The sequence below is a fragment of the Somniosus microcephalus genome, chromosome 1, assembly GCF_052327205.1.
Source record: "Somniosus microcephalus isolate GS21.2 chromosome 1, FLI_Smic_1.0, whole genome shotgun sequence".
Taxonomy (NCBI): Eukaryota; Metazoa; Chordata; class Chondrichthyes; order Squaliformes; family Somniosidae; genus Somniosus; species Somniosus microcephalus.
This window is the reverse complement of record NC_140987.1, coordinates 225,438,504-225,457,218: the sequence shown is the minus strand read 5'-3', so window position 1 is coordinate 225,457,218 and position 18,715 is coordinate 225,438,504. Positions and strand designations below refer to the sequence as shown.

The window sequence follows — 18,715 nt, the reverse complement described above, 5'->3', positions numbered from 1 at the left end:
TTACAAGGATGATACCAGAAATGCGAGGGCCGACATATCAGGAAAGGATGAACAGGTGGGGTCTCTTTTATCTTGAAAAAAGAAGGCTGAGGGGATAGAGTGGATACAGAGAGAATGTTTCCACTTGTGGGGAAGAGCATAACTAGAGGCCATCAATGTAAAATAGTCACCAAGAAATCCAATAGGGAATTCAGAAGAAACTTCTTTACCCAAGGACGGTGCTATTTACGTTTAAAGTTAATGTTATTTGTACTGGACTCATGGGAGCTTGCAAGATCACATTTCGTTGTTCATGTACTTGTGCATTGTACAATGTCAATAAAGTTGAATTACTATTATTATTATTATTATATTCTGTGTAATCCTATGTACAAAGGCAAAAATCTAAACTTTTATCTGAAAGTGGCGTGTGTCCCTTTAAAAAGCACTGATAGGGTGTCCGTTCTACTGCTGCACGCAGGTTCTGCTGTGTGTGCTTTGGAGAGGACATTAAAAGGAGCGGCGACATCCAAAATACCAGGTCGTGCGTTAATTCAGCACTGCACGCTGATTGACGTCACGATTTGACTCATTTCCATATCTGGAGCAAGCGCAGGCAAATGCAGTGCTGCCGACCTGCCCAAAATGGCGGCCGCCACGTTCCGCGCTGGAGGTGGGTCGAAGTAAAGCAGTCGCCATTTTTTCACCCAAACTGGCCTTAATGTCCAGCGCAAACGGGCTAAATTTCACAGCCATTTTCTATTTATACCAAGTTTCATTCAACAACTGCTGTGGAAGATCTGAGTATGGTTGATATTGGGTTGTTACTTTGAAGTTAAGTTGAGCGCCGAAGCATGAAGAGTATCTGTTACCAGGAAAGACGGGAGGAGGCTCGAGTGGAGCATAAACGCTGGCATGGACTGGTTGGGCAGAATGGCCTGTTTCTGTGCCGTTTATCCTATGTAATCCTCTGTAGACATCTGGAACTCTCTCTCCCAAAAGGCTGTGGATGCTGGGTCAATTGGAACTTTCAAGACAGAGATCGGTAGATTTTTGTTAGGTAAGGGCATCAAGGGCTATGGAGCAAAGGCAGGTAAATGGAGTTGCGGTACAGGTCAGCCATGATTTAATTGAATGACGAAGCAGGCTCGAGGCGCTGAATGGCCTACTTCTGAATGTTCCTATCTTTCTCCCCCTCACACACTGATGCAGCTAGAAAATCTAGCAAAAATCTGCCAGCCCAGGAGGTGGCTTCCAGGTTCCAACTCAAAAAGGGGGTAGTTAGTTTAAATTAAATTTGCACCTCTCATCGCATACCTGTGGCCAACCCTATGCCGGATCCTGACTGAGGGCTGAGGCATGGGTCTCCCAACTTGTGGAATTCCTGTCCCTGGTCCAGCCACCCTCACACCGGTAGCCTTGTAGTGGTGGTGGTAGCTCCATCCCCACACGGCCATACAAAAACTTGCAAGCTTGCGACCTTTCCGGCAGACCTCCATCAATGTTACAGTGAGAGTCCATTGGAACATCTGTGCATTTTCAGCCCCAAATTCCCAAAGATTGAGCACCATGTTATGTTGAGCTTGTCCATTCATTCCCAATGTTGGTATCTTTCAGGTTGTTTGGAGCTATGCAGGAGAACAACCAAAGACACTGGCACCTAACACAAAGCTGTATAAATGGCTGCCTCAAAATGACCTGCTTGGTAAGAGCCAGAGTTCTTTTTGTTCCCTCACCAATATTCTCTCCTCCTTTGCCTGAAGTTTGGATTGAAGGTTTTGATTCCTTGCTGCGGTAGTGTTTCATGGAAGCTAGTTGCCCTCTGGTTCCTTACCTGTGTGGCCATTCTATGTGTGAGCCTAGATAGTGAATGTTGGCAGGCTCTTTGGCTGTAGGCAGCACCACAGCTGAGCCTGATCATTTCTCATCCAAAGTCCACAAGGATGCACTTGCAGGATGAGGTGACTTGACAGTGATCACAAGTGGAATTCCTGGCTGCTTTTCTCCTCCCTACTCCAGGGATGCTAAGCCCTACTGTAGTGCCCTACTGCTACAAGGCCGAGATCAACCAACTCAGCACAGACTGGGGCCGAACCTTGGGCCTTCTTGGTCTGTGTGGCTCATCTATTCACTGGACAAACCCATCATCAATGGGATAGGCATCCTGTAGCATTTTTTAATGAAAATGTGATTATTTTAAAAGTGAATTTAATAAGACACAAGTTAACATCCCATTCAACTTCTTGCTGAATCTCCTTTTCTTTTAACCAGACTCCCAAAATCATTAGCAACTGTTTAATTGATTCATGCTTTTTGTTTCAAACTGCAAACGTTAAGCTGCCACCACATTATTAAACATTTCATTGAATAGCAGTTATATTGTTTTAGCACAGTGTTAAAATATATGGGGATAAACTTGAGCAAGTCTTTGGGGCCACTCATTTTCATTCATCCATTTTAACTCCGATTGCAAGCCAAGTGTTAAAACAAGACAAGATTGAGATACCATTGTTGTTCACTTAATTTTTCAGAATAGTGATTGCTGAAATTGTTCAGGTATCAAATTTTATTGAGTATATCTTGGGGTGCTTTTACACTGAGTCATTATCACCAGGTTTCTGAAGAGCAGGCCTTGTGCAACCTGCTGTAAGCCAAGTATGAAACTTCTAAAATCTCCATGGCTGCTGGTCTTTATGGGATGAGTTTCCATGGGGGTCCTCCAGCTTGTCCACCATAACTTTGGCAGAAGAGCCGCAGAAAGCCCAGATCAATGGCGTAAATGGTGTTTGACATGTATGTGTGTGTTGAAGATGCAGCTGTTTAGAATGGTTTTAAATTCTGGATTACCGTTTATTTGAGGTGTCAGCCTTGGCTCAGTGGCAACACTGAGTCAAAAGGCTGTGGGTTCAAGCCCCACTCCAGAGACTTGAACACGTGATCTAGGCTTACACTTCAATGCAGTACTGCAGGTGTCGACTTTCAGAAGAAATGTTAAACTGAGGCTCCATCTGCCCTCTCAGGTGAAGTAAAGGATCCCATGGCACTATTTGAAGAAGAGTAGAATATCTTGACCAACATTTATCATTCAATCAACATCACTAACATGTTATCTGATCATTTATCTCATTGCTATTTGTTTGACCTTGCTGTGTGCAAATTGGCTGCTATGTTTCCCTACATTACAACAATGGCTACACTTCAAAATTCAATGGCTGTAGAGTGCTTTGGAACATCCTGAGAAAGTGAAAGGCGCTATAGAAATGCAAGTCCTTTTTTTCCAGTTCTGACGAAAGGTCATCGACCTGAAATGTTAACTCTCTTTCTTTTTCCACAGGTGCTGCCTGACCTGCTGAGTATTTCCAACATTTTCTGTTTGTATTTCAGATTTCCAGCACCCACAGTATTTTGTTTTTGTCCTTTCTTTCTTTCCTTCTTTCTTTCTATTTAATCTATCCTTTGGTAATCAACCTGTTGTCATCACAACTGAAGCATTACACCAGCCTTTCCTCCTGTTGCAATACTCATTTATTTAAACGAGAAGTTATTTTTCAATCGCACTGTGTAAATTTAAGGGAAAAACCTGCCGACACACATGAGCTGAAATTTTATTTTATGCTACTGGGTTTGCCTATTTGATTTTAGTGGGAGTGGTGGCTTAGAAAGGTCTACTGCCAGCGCTGATCCCTCATTGAGGGATAAATGCCCCCAGCCTCCCCCAGCTGCTGACTTTATAATAGGAGAACAATGCTGAACTAAAAAAGGAAATGGAGTGGACAGCAGTGCTCCAGAAGGGTGAGACTCCGTAATACTGCTGTTTGTGTCCAGAGCATCATTTTCTCACTGGCTTTTGTCGCCCTTGGAACCATACTCCATTTTCATGGGGAAGTGACAATAACCAGCCCCAGGACAGTGACAGGGTAACACAAAGAATTCGACCCAACACAATCGTCGCTAAGCAAAAGGAAAAATATCTGTCATATTGGGCAGAAACAACAAAAACCCAAAGCAAACTCAATTGCTACTTGGCCCTAAACAGACAATACAACATAGCTGATTACCTGACCATGGTAAAGGATAACAAACTGAGAAGAACCTTGACAAGGTACAGACTTAGCGAACATAGCCTAGCGATCGAAAAAGGCAGACACAGGCAGACCAGGCTGCCAAGAGAAGACAGGATATGCTCTCACTGCAGTCAGGGAGTAGTTGAGACAGAGATGCACTTCCTCACAGCCTGTGGAAAATATCAGGGCATCAGAGAGAATTTCTATCAAAAATTCTCACAAATATGCCCTGAATTCGGAAATCTGACTGACAACCAAAAACTCCCATTCCTACTGGGGGAGGAGAGAAGCTGTGTAACACTGGCGGCACACTATGTTACAGCTTGCCATGAACAGAGGGACAACCAGTAAACTAAGACAAGAGTATATATAAACAAGGCGAAAATATATTTATAAACTCAGGGATATACCTGTTTATACACTGTATGAATGGAACCGCGTTTATGTGTTCAACCATAAATGTATTTTGATGCTTTGGCAACATAAGATGTACCTTATCATGCCAATAAAGCGATTTGTATTGTATTGGGTAGGGGAAGAAATTTTTTAAAAAACATTTTATACATTAAAATTCATCACTGAGCTCCAAGGTGTCACTGAGCTCCAAGATGTCACTGAGCTCCAAGTCAAAAGATGATAAATGAGCAAATCCAATAAGTAGTGCTGATTGTTTTCATTTAATAGGTCACAACACTGAATTGTGGGTGAGAAGCAAAAAATGACTACTTGATTTGCGTTGTGAAAATGTGTGATAAACTGTCACAGTTTCATGTGCAAACATGGTGGAGAATGTTATTGTCACACATAATTACAGAACTGCAACCCAGAAAGTATCTTTGTACTATCCAGGTACTCTAATGGAGCATTTATGAATAATAAGGGGCGATGCTCTTTGTGTATTATCTACATTGGCTCCCAGTCCATCAATCCCTATTTTGAAATTATCATTCTTGTGTTTAAATCCCACGTGGCCTCACTCCCCCCACCCCCATTCACACAATCTCTGTAACCTCCTCCAGCCCTACAACCCTCCATGAACTATTATTCCCTCCCACTCTGCCTCTTGTGTATCCACCACTTCCTTCACCCCACCATTGGCAGCCATGCTTTCAGGCCCTAAGTGCTAGAATTCCCTCTCTAAACCCCTCCTTCTTTCCACCTCTCTCTCCTTTAATGTGCTCCTTAAAACCTATCTCTTTGACCAAGCTTTGGGTCACCTGTCCTAATGCCTTCTTCTTTGGCTTGGTATCAATTTTTGTCTGATTACACTCCTGTGAAGCACCTTGGGATGTTCTACTATTTTAAGGGTGCTATATAAATGCAAGTTGTTGTTTTTGTTAAAAGTGTAAATGTAAACTGGTGTACAAATTGTGAACAGCCTTCCCTATCTGTACTGTCATGCAACCAGTTTGAATGATCTCAGTCGCCCACAGGTATATTACCAGAGTAACCACTGGTGTCCATCTCTGGTATATCTTTTCTGCCATAATCTTTTCTATTCATAAATTAACTAAATAACCCAGTGTTGGCAGAAAATATGCAGCTTCTGTTGTTAAAAAGTAAGGTTTACTACACCCTAAAAGATGAGAACACCTCTAAATGTCTGACTGTGTAAAAGAAAAGAAAGGCTTGCCTTTATACAGCAGCTTTCATGAACTCAGGACATCCCAAAGCACTTTATGCAAATTAAGTACTTTTGAAGTGTAGTCACTGTTTTAATGTAGGAACCACAAACAGCAATGTGAACATGATGAGATAATCTGTTTTAGTGATGTTGATTGAGGAATAATTATTGGCCAGATCAACAGAGCAAACTCCATGCTCTTCTTTGAATAGTGCCATGAGATCTTTTATCCACATGAGAGATCAGACCGGGCCTCGATTTAACATCTTATCTCCAACAGAGCAGCACTCCCTCAGTACTGCACTGGAGTATCAGCCTAGATTCTGTGCTCAAGTCTCTGGAGTAGGGCTTGAACCCTCAAACTTCTGACTCAGATGCGAGAGTGCTACCCACTGAGCCACGGCTGGCACTGCAAATTATATGATATTATAATTTATATTATATTATAATTTTGAATATCCAATCATATAATATAGGGACAACAGTCTAGCTGTCAATTTAATCAGTTAATTACAATGAAAACTCAATTGACAATTTTTATTTTCTACAAATATAATTGCAGGGCATCCCAAGACAAGAGTATTCATTACTCATGGTGGTACAAATGGGATATATGAAGCCATTTATCATGGGGTGCCCTTGATTGGCATTCCCCTGTTTGCTGATCAACCTGATAACATGGTTCACATGAAAGCAAAGGGAGTTGCCGTGGTCCTTAATTTTATCACATTGAGTACACAGGATTTAGTTGATGCTCTCAACACTGTGATCAACGACCCGAGGTAAGAGAAAATGTTAAAAGGAAGCAGAATAGAATCATGGTTTATTCTAGAATGCAGTGTAAAGGTCTGGCTCAAATAAAACAGTGCAAGGCTGCAGCAGCTTCACAGGAGTTTAATTTCACACAGGCTGCAGTATAACTCAGATCTGGTGCAAAACCACATTTTAATAGAAACATAGGAAGAGGAGTAGGCCATTCAGCCCCTCGACCCTGAATCCTGGGTACTATGGTTAGCCTCCTGGATACTATGGCCTGTAAAATCTTTGTATGGAATCTGTCCGATATTATGAAAGAACGGGTTCTCCCACCTGCACTCCAACTTTAAAAATCAGTCACCTATGAACTCGAGTCCTGCGCATGTGTCCAAGCACTCGTAATTGTGTTTGACTTGCTAGGACTTGGAGAAGTGTCCTTCTAGTAGTGTAATGTTGCCAATTTAGATACCCAACTGGTTTGAGACTGGCAGGCCGCGATTTTGTCAATGGAGGTGGTTGGGAGAGGGTCAGGTGGTTTCTGGCTTCCAGTCCCGCCCCCAACTGCGTCCGGCCCACGGACGTGATTTTACGTTGATTGACCTTGTTAAGCCCGCCCTGCGGGCTTCCCGGACAATTAAGAAGAAGCCGGTCAGATGACGTCATCTGCCGGTTTTCTTAAAGGGACCACGCACAATTTTTTTTTGACAGCTCCTTTCTCAGTGTTTGACAGCATTGAGGTGCTGCAAACACTGACAATCACTGTACAAAGGTGAGCTCTTGCACCCAGGCTCTCCAGTGACTCCCTCCATAGGCTGGAACAGATGGCAGCTGCAGGTGAGGTGACAGAAGCGATCTGTCACTGGTGAGAGATGTTCTCCCAATGAGGTGGCACTAGACATCGTTTTCAAAACTTGTTACCTAAAGAAATGTGTAAATGCATTAAAAATGATTTTCCCAACATTTTCTTACCTCTGAGACTCCCCAGTGCATCATTGGATCCTTCACACCACTTCTGCAGCTGTCATCAATGCAGTAACATTACAGCAGACTTACAACACGCCACACTTCCCGGACGTCGGGAAGCCTGAGAAGCGGCAAAATTTTAAAATAGCCTGTCAACTACTCTCAACTACCTGTTAGCAGGCTTTAATCCTCTTCCCGCCGCTAGGTGTCGGGTCCATGCGCAAATCAGGGACCCGACACTTGGGAAAATTGTTTGGAGGCGAGTTGACGGCGGGATTGGACTCTGCCATTAATCAAAACGATTTTAACCTTTGACCCGCCTCCAAACCCAGCCTCTCAGTGCCGATAAAATCGCGGCCGTAGTCACAGTAAAACTGGTGTCTAACTGAAGTAATTTTGGGCAGTCTCAACTCAGTTCCCGGTATATATAAAAGTTTGCTCATAATGTACCACTAATTGGCACTTGGGAATCTCACTTAGACAAGCCATTAAGAAGACTGGTGTGAGAGATAGAATTGTCTCTTTATTGCAGCAAGGTGCTCTTCTGAAATGTAAGTTAAAATATTGGACCTAGTTTTATCTGTGATGCATTTGCATTGATGCTTTGCGAGTGGGGATGGAGGTAATTTGCTGACTTTTACAGGTATTGTCCGTTAAACCACCCAAAAGGACTTTTACCTATTTGCCAACAATGATAAATGGAGGTTGCTTTGCAAATATGGAGAGAGAAAGATTAGCCTGCTCCAGTGGACATTCATCTCCCTCCAATTACTTGCAGCAAAGACTAAAAATATTATTTAAGGCCAATTTACAGCACAGAAGAAGGCCATTCAGTCCATTGTGTCAGTGCTGGCTCTTTACTGGGGCAATCCAAAACTAATTTCAATGCCCCATTTTCTTCCCATAGTCTTGTCACATATTTATTCACTTTTTCCTGAAAAGATGCAATGGTCTTTGCTTCAACTGTGCCATGTGGCAACCTATTTCATGCTCCAACAATTCTACATAATGATACATTTCTCCTAACCTGTCTCCTCATTCTCTTAGTGAACATTTTAAATTGATAACCGCTTGCCACTGACTCACCAACCACAGGAAATAGCCTTTCCCAATTTATCCTTTGATTTTAAAAACCTCCATTAAATCTCCTCTTAGCCTTCTCTGCTCCAGTGAAAGTAATCCCAGTATTTCAAGTCTCTCCTCACAACTCTAGTTTGTCATCACTGGTATCATCCTGATGAATCTCTGCTGTACGCTCTCTATGACCCTAATGCCCTTTCTATAATGGGGTACTCAAAACTATGCTGTACTCCAACTGTGGCCTACCCATTGCCTTGTACAAATTTATAATTACCTCTTTGCCTTTCTATGCTATGCCTCTATTTATGAAATCCAAAATGCTATTGGACTTTTTTTAATGGCTTTATCCACCTGCACCTGTACTTTCAAGTAATCATCATGGCCTATAAATTGTTTTGCACGGGCACAGGGAACGATTTGGGATAGCCCAAAACAATTTGGGGATACCTGAAGACATGCACGTTGCTATATTAATGCAAGTTCTTTCTAATTAATTACAAAAAAATTCCAAAACATGGAAGGACAGGATATGTACCGTATGCAACCAAGTTGTATGTGTGAAGTTACAAATGGCAGGACCCAGTGGAGCTTTACCTCTGTAATTAAAAAGACATCACATCCTGGTAACACTCAGCCTGTTTTATAAAGAGACTAGGTGATCATGTCTGTCACTTACATACATTTTATATTTAGAACATTTGGAAATTAGAAAGCCGTGGAGGCTAACAAGCTGGCATAAAGTGAACTTTTTGAAGGAAACTATTCCATCAACTGAACCTGCCTGTTAGCTGTCTGGTGCAGTGACAATATTTGGTCATGGTTAGTTACATTTGAACCACTAAGGAGAAAAATCTAAACCAATGGGAGCATTACCCTGCACCATACCTTCTCCCTGACCTAGAGGAGCTTGATTTGGCAGTGGCGAGTATAGAGGGAGCTTCACTCTTCAGCTAAGCTTGCTAAAACTGGCCTGTAAGCAACAAATGTTGGAATTGGACACAGAAAGTGTTAGCAGTACCCTATCCCATGTCACTGACCTGTGGAGTCGAATTGTGTGCACGTACTAAACACTCATGTGAGTGTGTTTTACCTTGCTGTGACCTTGAGAAGTGTGCTTCTAGTAGTGTAAGTCTGCAAACTCCATAGATACCCATTTGGTTTACTAAAACTGATCTCAAAGCAATAAATGTTGTAATTGTACACAGAAAGTGTAAACACTATTCTGTCCCATTGCATTGTTAAGATGAAAATTCACTAAAAAATGTAACGAAGTAAAAACATTTAGCAACTTGCTATGTTTCAGAAACCCTAATCACTACTCTTCCTGATTTACTTGTCTTCTCCTTTGCTCTTTTCAACCTTGGTAGTGTTCTGCACTATGAGGCAGAATACATAAAATAAAGGGAACAATACTGTTCACCCATCACCCCTGTGCTCGCTGACCTACATCGGCTCCTGGTCCATCAAACCCTCAAATTTAAAATTCTCATCCTTGTGTTCAAATCCCTCCATGGCCTTGTCTCTTTCTTTCTCTGTAATCTCCTCCGGCCCAATAACCTTCCAAGAACTCTGCGTCCCTCCAATTCTGGTCTCTTGTGCATCCCCAACTTCCTTCGCTCCGCCTTTGGCGGCTGTGCCTTCAGCTGTCTAGGTCCTAAGCTCTGGATTTGCCTCCCTAAACCTCTCCATCTCCACCTTTAAGACCCTCCTTAAAACCTACCTCTTAGCATAACCAAGACTTCATATTTCCATCTCCGTAACAACGCCCGTCTCCGCCCTTGCCTCAGCTCATCCGCTGCTGAAACCCTCATCCATGCCTTTGTTACCTCTAGACTTGACTATTCCAGTGCTCGCCTGGCTGGCCTCCCACGTTCTACCTTACGGAAACTTGAGCTCATCCAAAACTCGGCTGCCCGTGTCCTAACTCACACCATGTCCTGTTTACCCATCTACCATGTGCTCGCTGACCTACTTTGGCTCCTGGTTAAGCAACGCCTCGATTTCAAAATTCTCATCATTGTTTTCAAATCCCTCCATGGCCTCGCCCCTCCCTATTTCTAATCTCCTTCAACCACTCCCCCCGCCCTGAGATATCTGCGCTCCTCTAATTCTGTGCTCTTGAACATCCCTGATTATAATCGCTCAACCATTGGTGGCCGTGCCTTCTGTTGCCTAGGCCCTAAGCTCTGGAATTCCCTGCCCAAACCTCTCCGCCTCTCTACCTCTCTTTCCTCCTTTAAGACTTAAAATCTACCTCTTTGATCAAGCTTTTGGTCACCTGCCCTAATATCTCCTTATATAGCTCGGTGTCAAATTTTTTGTCTTAAAATACTCCTGTGAAGCGCCTTGGGACGTTTTACTCCGTTAAAGGTGCTATATAAATACAAGTTGCTGCTGCTTTTGCTCTTTGACCAAGCTTTTGGGGGGCACGGTGGCATAGTGGTTAGCACTGTTGCCTCACAGCGCCAGGGACCCGGGTTCAAATCTGGCCTCGGGCGACTGTCTGTGTGGAGTTTGCACATTCTCCCTGTGTCTGCGTGGGTTTCCTCCGGGTGCTCCGGTTTCCTCCCACAGTCCAAAGATGTGCAGGTTAGGTTGATCTGGCTATGATAAATTGACCCTTAGTGTTAGGGGATTAAATATGTGGGGCTACGGGGATAGGGTGGGATATGTGTCGGTGCAGGCTCGATGGGCCGAAATGGCCTCTATCTGCACTGTAGATTCTGTGATTTTGGTCACCCATCCTAATGTCTCCTTCTGTGTCATTTTTTGTCTGATTATGCTCCTGTGAAGCATCTTGGGATGTTTTTCTAAGTTAAAGGCACTACATAAATGCGAGTTGTTGTTGATACATGGGCAATGGGGATTAAATGGGGCAAACTAAAGTAAAATAGCAAAATAAGCTGTTTTTATTCCCTTAGGTACAAAGAAAATGCAGTGAAGTTATCTGAAATTCAGCATGACCAGCCGATGAGTTCATTGGAGAGAGCTGTGTTCTGGATTGAGTTTGTAATGCGCCATGGTGGAGCTAAACATTTGCGGCCTGCAGCACACTCGCTGTCCTGGTACCAGTACCATTGCCTAGATGTGATGGCATTCCTGTGTGCCTGTTTAGCAGCCACCGTATTTGTCCTCATAAAATGTTCCATGTTTTGCTGCAGAAAATGCAAGCGCACAAGAGGAAAGAAAAACAAGAATGAATAATGGTCTATAGTGCATAGGATCTCCTTGAAATTTATAATGCTGTATGATTACATTGAAAATTTTACTAATATGGGTTAACATTACACTCTGCCTCAAACCAGTTAATGCTATTGTCAAAATAGAGTACAGAGAAGTTTCATTGGAATGCAAGGTCACGTTTATTGCCAACAGTGCAATTTCAACCTCTGCTAAATCATTCATAGCAGCCAATTAATACATCTCTCAAAATCCAAGCTATGCTTAAAGAGTGTTGGACTTTGATACAGATTTTTTTTTAAATATTCATTCTTGGGATGTGGGCATCACTGGCAAGGCCGACATTTATTACCCATTCATCATTGCCCTTGGGAAGGTGGTGGTGAGCTTTCTTGCTACAGTCCGTGTGGTGAAGATACTCCCACAGTGCTGTTAGATAGGGAGTGAAGAAATTCCTCTGGGTGAAGAAATTCCTCCTCATCTCTGTCCTTAGACTGTGACCCCTGGTTCTGGACTCCCCGACCATCGGGAACATCCTTCCAGCATCTAGTCTGTCTAGTCCTGTTAGAATTTTATAAGTTTCGATGAGATCCCCTCTCATTCTTCTAAACTCCAGCGAGTACAAGCCCGATCGACCCAATCTCTCCTTATACGTCATTCCTGCCATCCCAGGTATCAGCCTGGTGAATCTTCGCTGCACTCCTTCTATGGCAAGAACGTCCTTCCTCAGATAAGGTGACCAAAACTGCACACAATACTCAAGATGTGGTCTCACCAAGGCCCTGTACAACTGCAGCAAGACATTCTTGTTCCTGTACTCAAACCCTCTCGCTACGAAGGCCAACATACCATTTGCCTTCTTAACCGCCTGCTGCACCTGCATGCTTACTTTCAGCGACTGGTGCACAAGGACGCCCAGGTCTCGTTGCACTTCCCCTTCTCCCAATCTATTGCCATTCAGATAATAATCTGCCTTCCTGTTTTTGACACCAAAGTGGATAACCACGCATTTATCCACGTTATACTGCATCTGCCATGCATCTGCCCAATCACCCAACCTGTCCAAATCATACTGGAGTTTCTCGGCATCCTCCTCACAGCACACACGCCCACCCAGCTTTGTGTCGTCTGCAAACTTGGAGATATTACATCTAGTTCCCTCGTCCAGATCATTAATATATATTGTGAATAGCTGGGGTCCAAGGACCGATCCCTGCGGTACCCTACTAGTCACTGCCTGCCACTCGGAAAAAGAGCCATTTATTCCAACTCTTTGCTTTCTGTCTGCCAACCAGTTCTCTATCCAAGTCAATACCTTGCCCCCAATCCCATGTGCCTTAATTTTACATGCTAATCTCTTATGCGGGACCTTATCGAAAGCCTTTTGAAAATCCAAATACACCACATCCACTGGTTCTCCCTTATCTATTTTACCAGTTACATCCTCAAAAATTTTTTTTCCAGTAGATTAGTCAAGCACGATTTACCTTTTGTAAATCCATGTTGACTTTGTCCGATCCGGTCACTTTTTTCTACTGGAGCAAAGAGGTTTGGAGGAACTATGTAAGATGGATGTTTTGTGCCTCAGTGCTTTACATATTGATAACATGTCAAACTTGACATCATCATAGATCAAAATGTTAAACTGAATTTTTGCCAGGTGAGGAGTTTCACTTACTCCCTCATCAGGAAAGTCCCAGCCAATTATTGTGGTTAGTTCCCTACCTGTCATGGCACCTGCTCCTGGCTCAGGTTTCCACGGCCAAATAACTAACTATGTGCTGCAGGTGCAGGATTTCCTGATTTTGTGGTTTAATACATGCTGGGTTACTTCACAAGGTCATGACATTATGCTTCTACTGCACTGAGCTAAGAGTCTGAATTGTAGAGGCTGGGATAACAAGAGGGAAGGAATTAGCCATAGTATCAGATAGGTTTTTACCCTGGCCTAAGCCTATAAGCTGCCATTATGGGTACTCAACTGCACTGAACAGACACACACCTGCCTCTCCATGTTTCTCTGTGCATCAGTTACCAGGCCTGCTAAATGTTCCATTGTTACCAAGAGTCACTTTTGCTCTACTCCACAAGGCAGACACGAAGGGACTAATAAACAATCCTGCAATCCAATGTAGAAAAGAGGAATTTAACATATTCGGTCACCTTGAAACAGTTTGGTGGAAACACTCTTTGCGCACGTAAATGGGGTTTGCGCCGATATTACGATGGCGGCGTAGAAGGAAATTCACCCCTCCAACAAATTTTAAACAACCCTACATGTACAGGTTATTTTTATATTGGTATTTTGAAATCTGCCTTGCAATCTAAATGGATGCATTCCGGACCATCAGGAAACCCAGAACAGTGTACACACAGCTCAGTAAACAACACATCCTCCCATCATGTGCCATCTTTAATATTATTAGCTTTGAAACTGTTTCTCACCACCAGACCAGTGTTTTTCAGTTGCACATTGTATTTTTGAAGCTGTTTGTCAGTTTTTCTAAGTTTTGTAGGTTGGCATGTGACGCAATCTCTTATGTTCATCAATAACTAGACATTCTTATTATGAACACAGCTAGCTTTTGCTAGTTACTTTATTGAGCACATGTGGACTAGGTACAGTATCTGTAGAGGCTTCCATCTTGACTGTTGCCTTGTGGGTAGCCTAGTGCCTCATGGGTAATGTAGTCTTAATATACATACAGCTGGGTAGTGTAGTCTTGTACATACAGCTATATACAGCTCTACACAGCTCTACGGCTCCACCTAGTGTCCACTATAGAATGACATGTTATTGATCATGACACAATCTAATCTGGGAACCATGTGACTCACCAGGTTTCTGTTTTCTCAATGATCTTTTGACTTGCATCTCCCTTGCCTCACTGCTGTCTCAGTCTCACCAGCCTGAGATCACAAGTGTTTTCCATGAGTGCTTTCAGTCACTGGTGTCACTCTCTTTGACCTCTTAACACTCTTTCAATTGTGTCCAGCCTCCCTGCGCATAGCTCCTGCTTCTCATGTTCTCCCAGTCTTGGCATCGGTCTTGCTTTGACTGTTTTGATTCCACTCCTGGCCAAAGTGCCTTTGTCCACTGCTATTGGGGAGGAATATTACAAATTGAATAATGTGGAAGCTTCAGCCTCTTTGAGTTTTTGGCCAGGAGGAGTGGTAAAGGCGGCATCTGATTGGTGCAAAAAGGCTGCTCCTTCATTGGTCCAAACAGAATGTGGCCTTCTTTAATCTTTAAGGCCCAGGAAAGTTGGGCAACTCATGCCGGCAGTCATTGTTGCACACAAACGTGCAAAGAACAGAACTGAGGGCTAGATGAAAATAGCTCATTGGTTACATTCAGCCCATGGGCCATATCTTAGACATTGCTCTCCTAGAAGGCATTCCTGCACTCTTTTCTCTCTGTCAAATAATCCTGGCAGGGTGGATAGCCTTAAAATTAAAGTGTCTTGGCTGACGTCAGGGGAGCGGGTATTCATTTTCAGAATCATGTTTTGATGGTTACAGATGACCTGATTTTTGATAGAATTCCTTTGTGCTTCATGAAGATGACGAGATTGTGTATAGGGTGCCATCGATGACATTGTGGAGTTTGGGGAATCCTGGCATGTGAAAAGAAATTGAAGAACCATCTCATTCTGGTGTCAGCTACCAATGGGAAAAGTGATAAAATTGTCTGTCCCGGTGAAGAATGCAATAGTCACCTGCCTGACACATTTGTGAACTGCAGATTGACTGATGTTGCTGATTTTCCCAGCGACAACTGAGAATGAGCCAGAAGTATAGAAACGGAGGGCTGTGGTGACTTTGACAGCCACAGGCAGTGTTGTCCCTGTGATGGAGGTTGGCTGAAGGTCAAATTCAGGTCACACCGTCTTTCCGATGCGTTCCCACCCCCTACCATTTTAACTTGTCTGAATTCAGACACAGGAATGCTGCCCACCTCAGAGGAATGGGGGCATAATTTTAACAGCAAAACCGTGTCCCAATGACATCATTGGGAGGCGCAAAGCTGGCACAGTATCCAACTGACCAGTGAAAGTTGGCGGCAGGCTGGCAAGAGGTCTAGGTAAGTGCGATTTTAACATTTAAAAAAAATGTTCCTTGTGGGTCAGGAAGAGCAGGAGTATTCCTCCTGGCCCTACAAGGATACCTTGGGCTTCCCCAGCCCTGGATGTCCCCCCACCTCGATTGCGGACTTTCTGATCACCCCCAATTCCTTACTTTGCTGGGAACCATTTCCGTAGGTCCCTGGAGGTGGCCTTACTCCCCATAAATGTTGACTGCCACCTGTTGGTGGTGGCATCATTCCCGCTTCGGCACTCGCACCCCCGATTTCTGCCCCAAGTTAAAATTGGGGCTATAGTTATATAGTTTAATTGATGAGTTATTTTTACTTTCTAATGCTTTCTTTATCTGTAATCAGAAGCACATTCTCACTAAGAGAGCGAACAGCTGAAATGCCCCCAGATGTTTGCCAGTATTATTCCATAACTGATTACTAAGGAAGTGTTTGAAATGGTCCAGAATGACTTTCCCTTTACACGGATTGTTGTATTTGGTGCTTCCCTCTAAGGGTACAGCTGGCATCAGGAATTCATAATGAATGAAATAGCAGTTACTGTATATTTTGTCACTTCATGGCATGTTTGTGCTCACCCAAGGGCGCGAGATCCTTCGGGATTCTCACGGAAAAGGGGGGACATTGATAATATAGTGTTCCAAAACCATCTGCAGGGGCATTTGGCAAAATTCACGATTTCCCATATGGCTTCGTCTTTGTAAGCACTTATCTTTACTTGCAGGAAATATCTTACATTATCAAAGCCCTTTGTCCGCAGAAAAACTTCAAGGGGAAAAAATTGAGTTGCGCCCCCTTCAGGGCGCTAACTTTGCCGGGGCGTTACTTTTAGCTCTCTTAGGGCGCTAATGGGAGGCGCAAAGCAACCGAATTTTAAGGCACTACCTCTAGTGACTGGATAAAAATACGACTTTTTGCCTCTCCTGACAGACAACATTTTTTTTACAAACAAACAACACAGACTTTTTAAAACACAACGTGCAATCAAAAGGGAGTTGCCTGTTCCTGAAAGGGTGATTGTAAGTGGACGGTGCTTGGTTCTGGATAACGATGGCTGCTCCATTTGGTTGAGAACACTAAAATCAATTATATTTACCGTATAAGGTGTATCTTTCTTCAAAGGAGCAATAGCATCACTTAAGTTTCAACGTATCATGCAGCATTAATTTTAGTGGTTCTGATGACTTTTTAAGTTTTTAGTTACATCAGAAAGAAAGGCTTGCATTTATATAGTGCCTTTCATGACATCAGGATATCCTAACGCGTTTTACATCCATTGACTCTGAAGTGTAATCACTGTTTTGTAATGTAAGGAAATGTGGCAGCCAATTTGTGCACAGCAAGGCCCCACAAACAGCAATGTGATAATCACCATATAATCTGATTTTTTTGTATTATTGGTTTAGGGATAAATATTGGCCAGGAGAACTCTCCTGCTCTTCTTTGAATAGTGCAGTGGGATCTTTTACATCCACCTGAGATGGCAGATGGGGCTCAGTTTAAAGTCTCATCTGAAAGTCAGCACCTCCGACAGAGCAGCACTCCCTCAGTACTGTACTGAAGTGTCAGCCCAGATTAGGACTTGAACCCACAACCCTTTGACTCAGGGGCCAAGAGCGCTACCACTGAGCCAATACTGGAGCCAAGCCTGCGAAACATCGGGTAGATGAGTGGTTTGTATGAGGTTTATCATTTTCATCAATCAGTATTTCTCACTGGGACATATTCACCAGCTTTGATTTCCCTAGGTTGGGCCTGGTCTTTTCAATCACTGTACTCCTTCGCTAATGGAGTGCACTTGTGTTTGGATGTAACATTGTTTAACATCACACTAAATTTGTGCCTTATTAAATTCCCATTGGCATAGCAATGCAACTATGGGGTTTTTAATAAGTAGGAAATAGACATTACAATGGTGCTTGCTGCATAGCCAGCTGAACTCTGAAACATATTTGCAGCAGTACCAGAGTCTGAGCTGTGCTAGTGACAAGGTTGCTTTGAGGCAGCACAACTAATTTCACTATAACTGTAAATTTTAAAACAAAGGAGCTGAAGAACTTTACTACATCTGAATCCTAATGGTACCTAGGCCAAGCTATGTGCTTTGTGAATCTTTTTATAATCTTTTTTGTTTTAAATTCTTCAATACTGATGTAGGGCAGAGTGGGAGATTGGTCCTCTGCCATCAAATGGAGCAACAGCTCCCCAGATCTGTCCTCGCTCTAGAAATGAATTTAAATGAAATCATTAATACACATTTAGCATTCCTAATTTTTCTTTAAAAAAAAATAATAAAATGGAAGATCTTTCCAAGCTCTGCTTGTTGTTTGCTTTTTCTATTCGTATTTATTGTGTTTCACTCATTATAGCGATATCTGTAGGAGAATGGGCTCCTCAGAATGGAATAAGCCAAATGCCCATTATTTTGTTGTTAGATTATAAATACACCCTGTACCAGTTATGAAAATATCAAAAACAGAAAGAGAGTGAAGTCTTTCTTTTGAGTATAATATCCCTGCTTAAAGAAGGAAAATTCTGCTGGTATCTGACATGGGATGTTCCCTTATAAGGAATCTACTTATTAATGGTGTCAATGTGACGCACCTCCTTTTTAAAAAAAATTAATCACTACATGCAGCCTCCACTTCTGACTGCAGTCCAATGACTTCTGTTAGGTAGTGTATGTATATGTGGGCTGTATATAGTGACACCACTATTCCTTGCCATAATGGAGATGATTGGGTAATTCCCCCGTCAATCACGATTGGAGACCGCACTGCTGTAAGTGACTGGGATTGATTTTATGCGTATAACTTGCATTATGTAACTATCCTGCACTCACTGCATTTTGCTGGAGAAATCACCATTCTTTTATCAGGAGAATTTGCTGCAGTTTCAGTCAAGAGTGCTGTTTGCTGCAGACTCTTTAAATAGACTCTGTAAATAAATGATCTGCTGTTTGCTGAGTAAATA

General features: G+C 42.9%; 1 protein-coding gene across 3 annotated transcripts in view; it reads left to right on the top strand.

Annotated features, from left to right (window-relative positions):
- Positions 1-18,055, top strand: part of ugt2a5 (UDP glucuronosyltransferase 2 family, polypeptide A5) — a 138,250-nt gene extending 120,195 nt beyond the window's left edge. For all 3 annotated transcript variants that reach the window (XM_085990899.1, XM_085990913.1, XM_085990907.1), the window contains exons 4-6: positions 1,597-1,684; positions 6,230-6,449; positions 11,388-18,055. In XM_085990899.1, the coding sequence (XP_085847025.1) occupies positions 1,597-1,684; positions 6,230-6,449; positions 11,388-11,670 (591 nt within the window). In that variant the 3' untranslated portion in view covers positions 11,671-18,055. The remainder of the gene's footprint in view (positions 1-1,596; positions 1,685-6,229; positions 6,450-11,387) is intronic.
- The last annotated feature ends 660 nt before the right edge of the window (positions 18,056-18,715 follow it).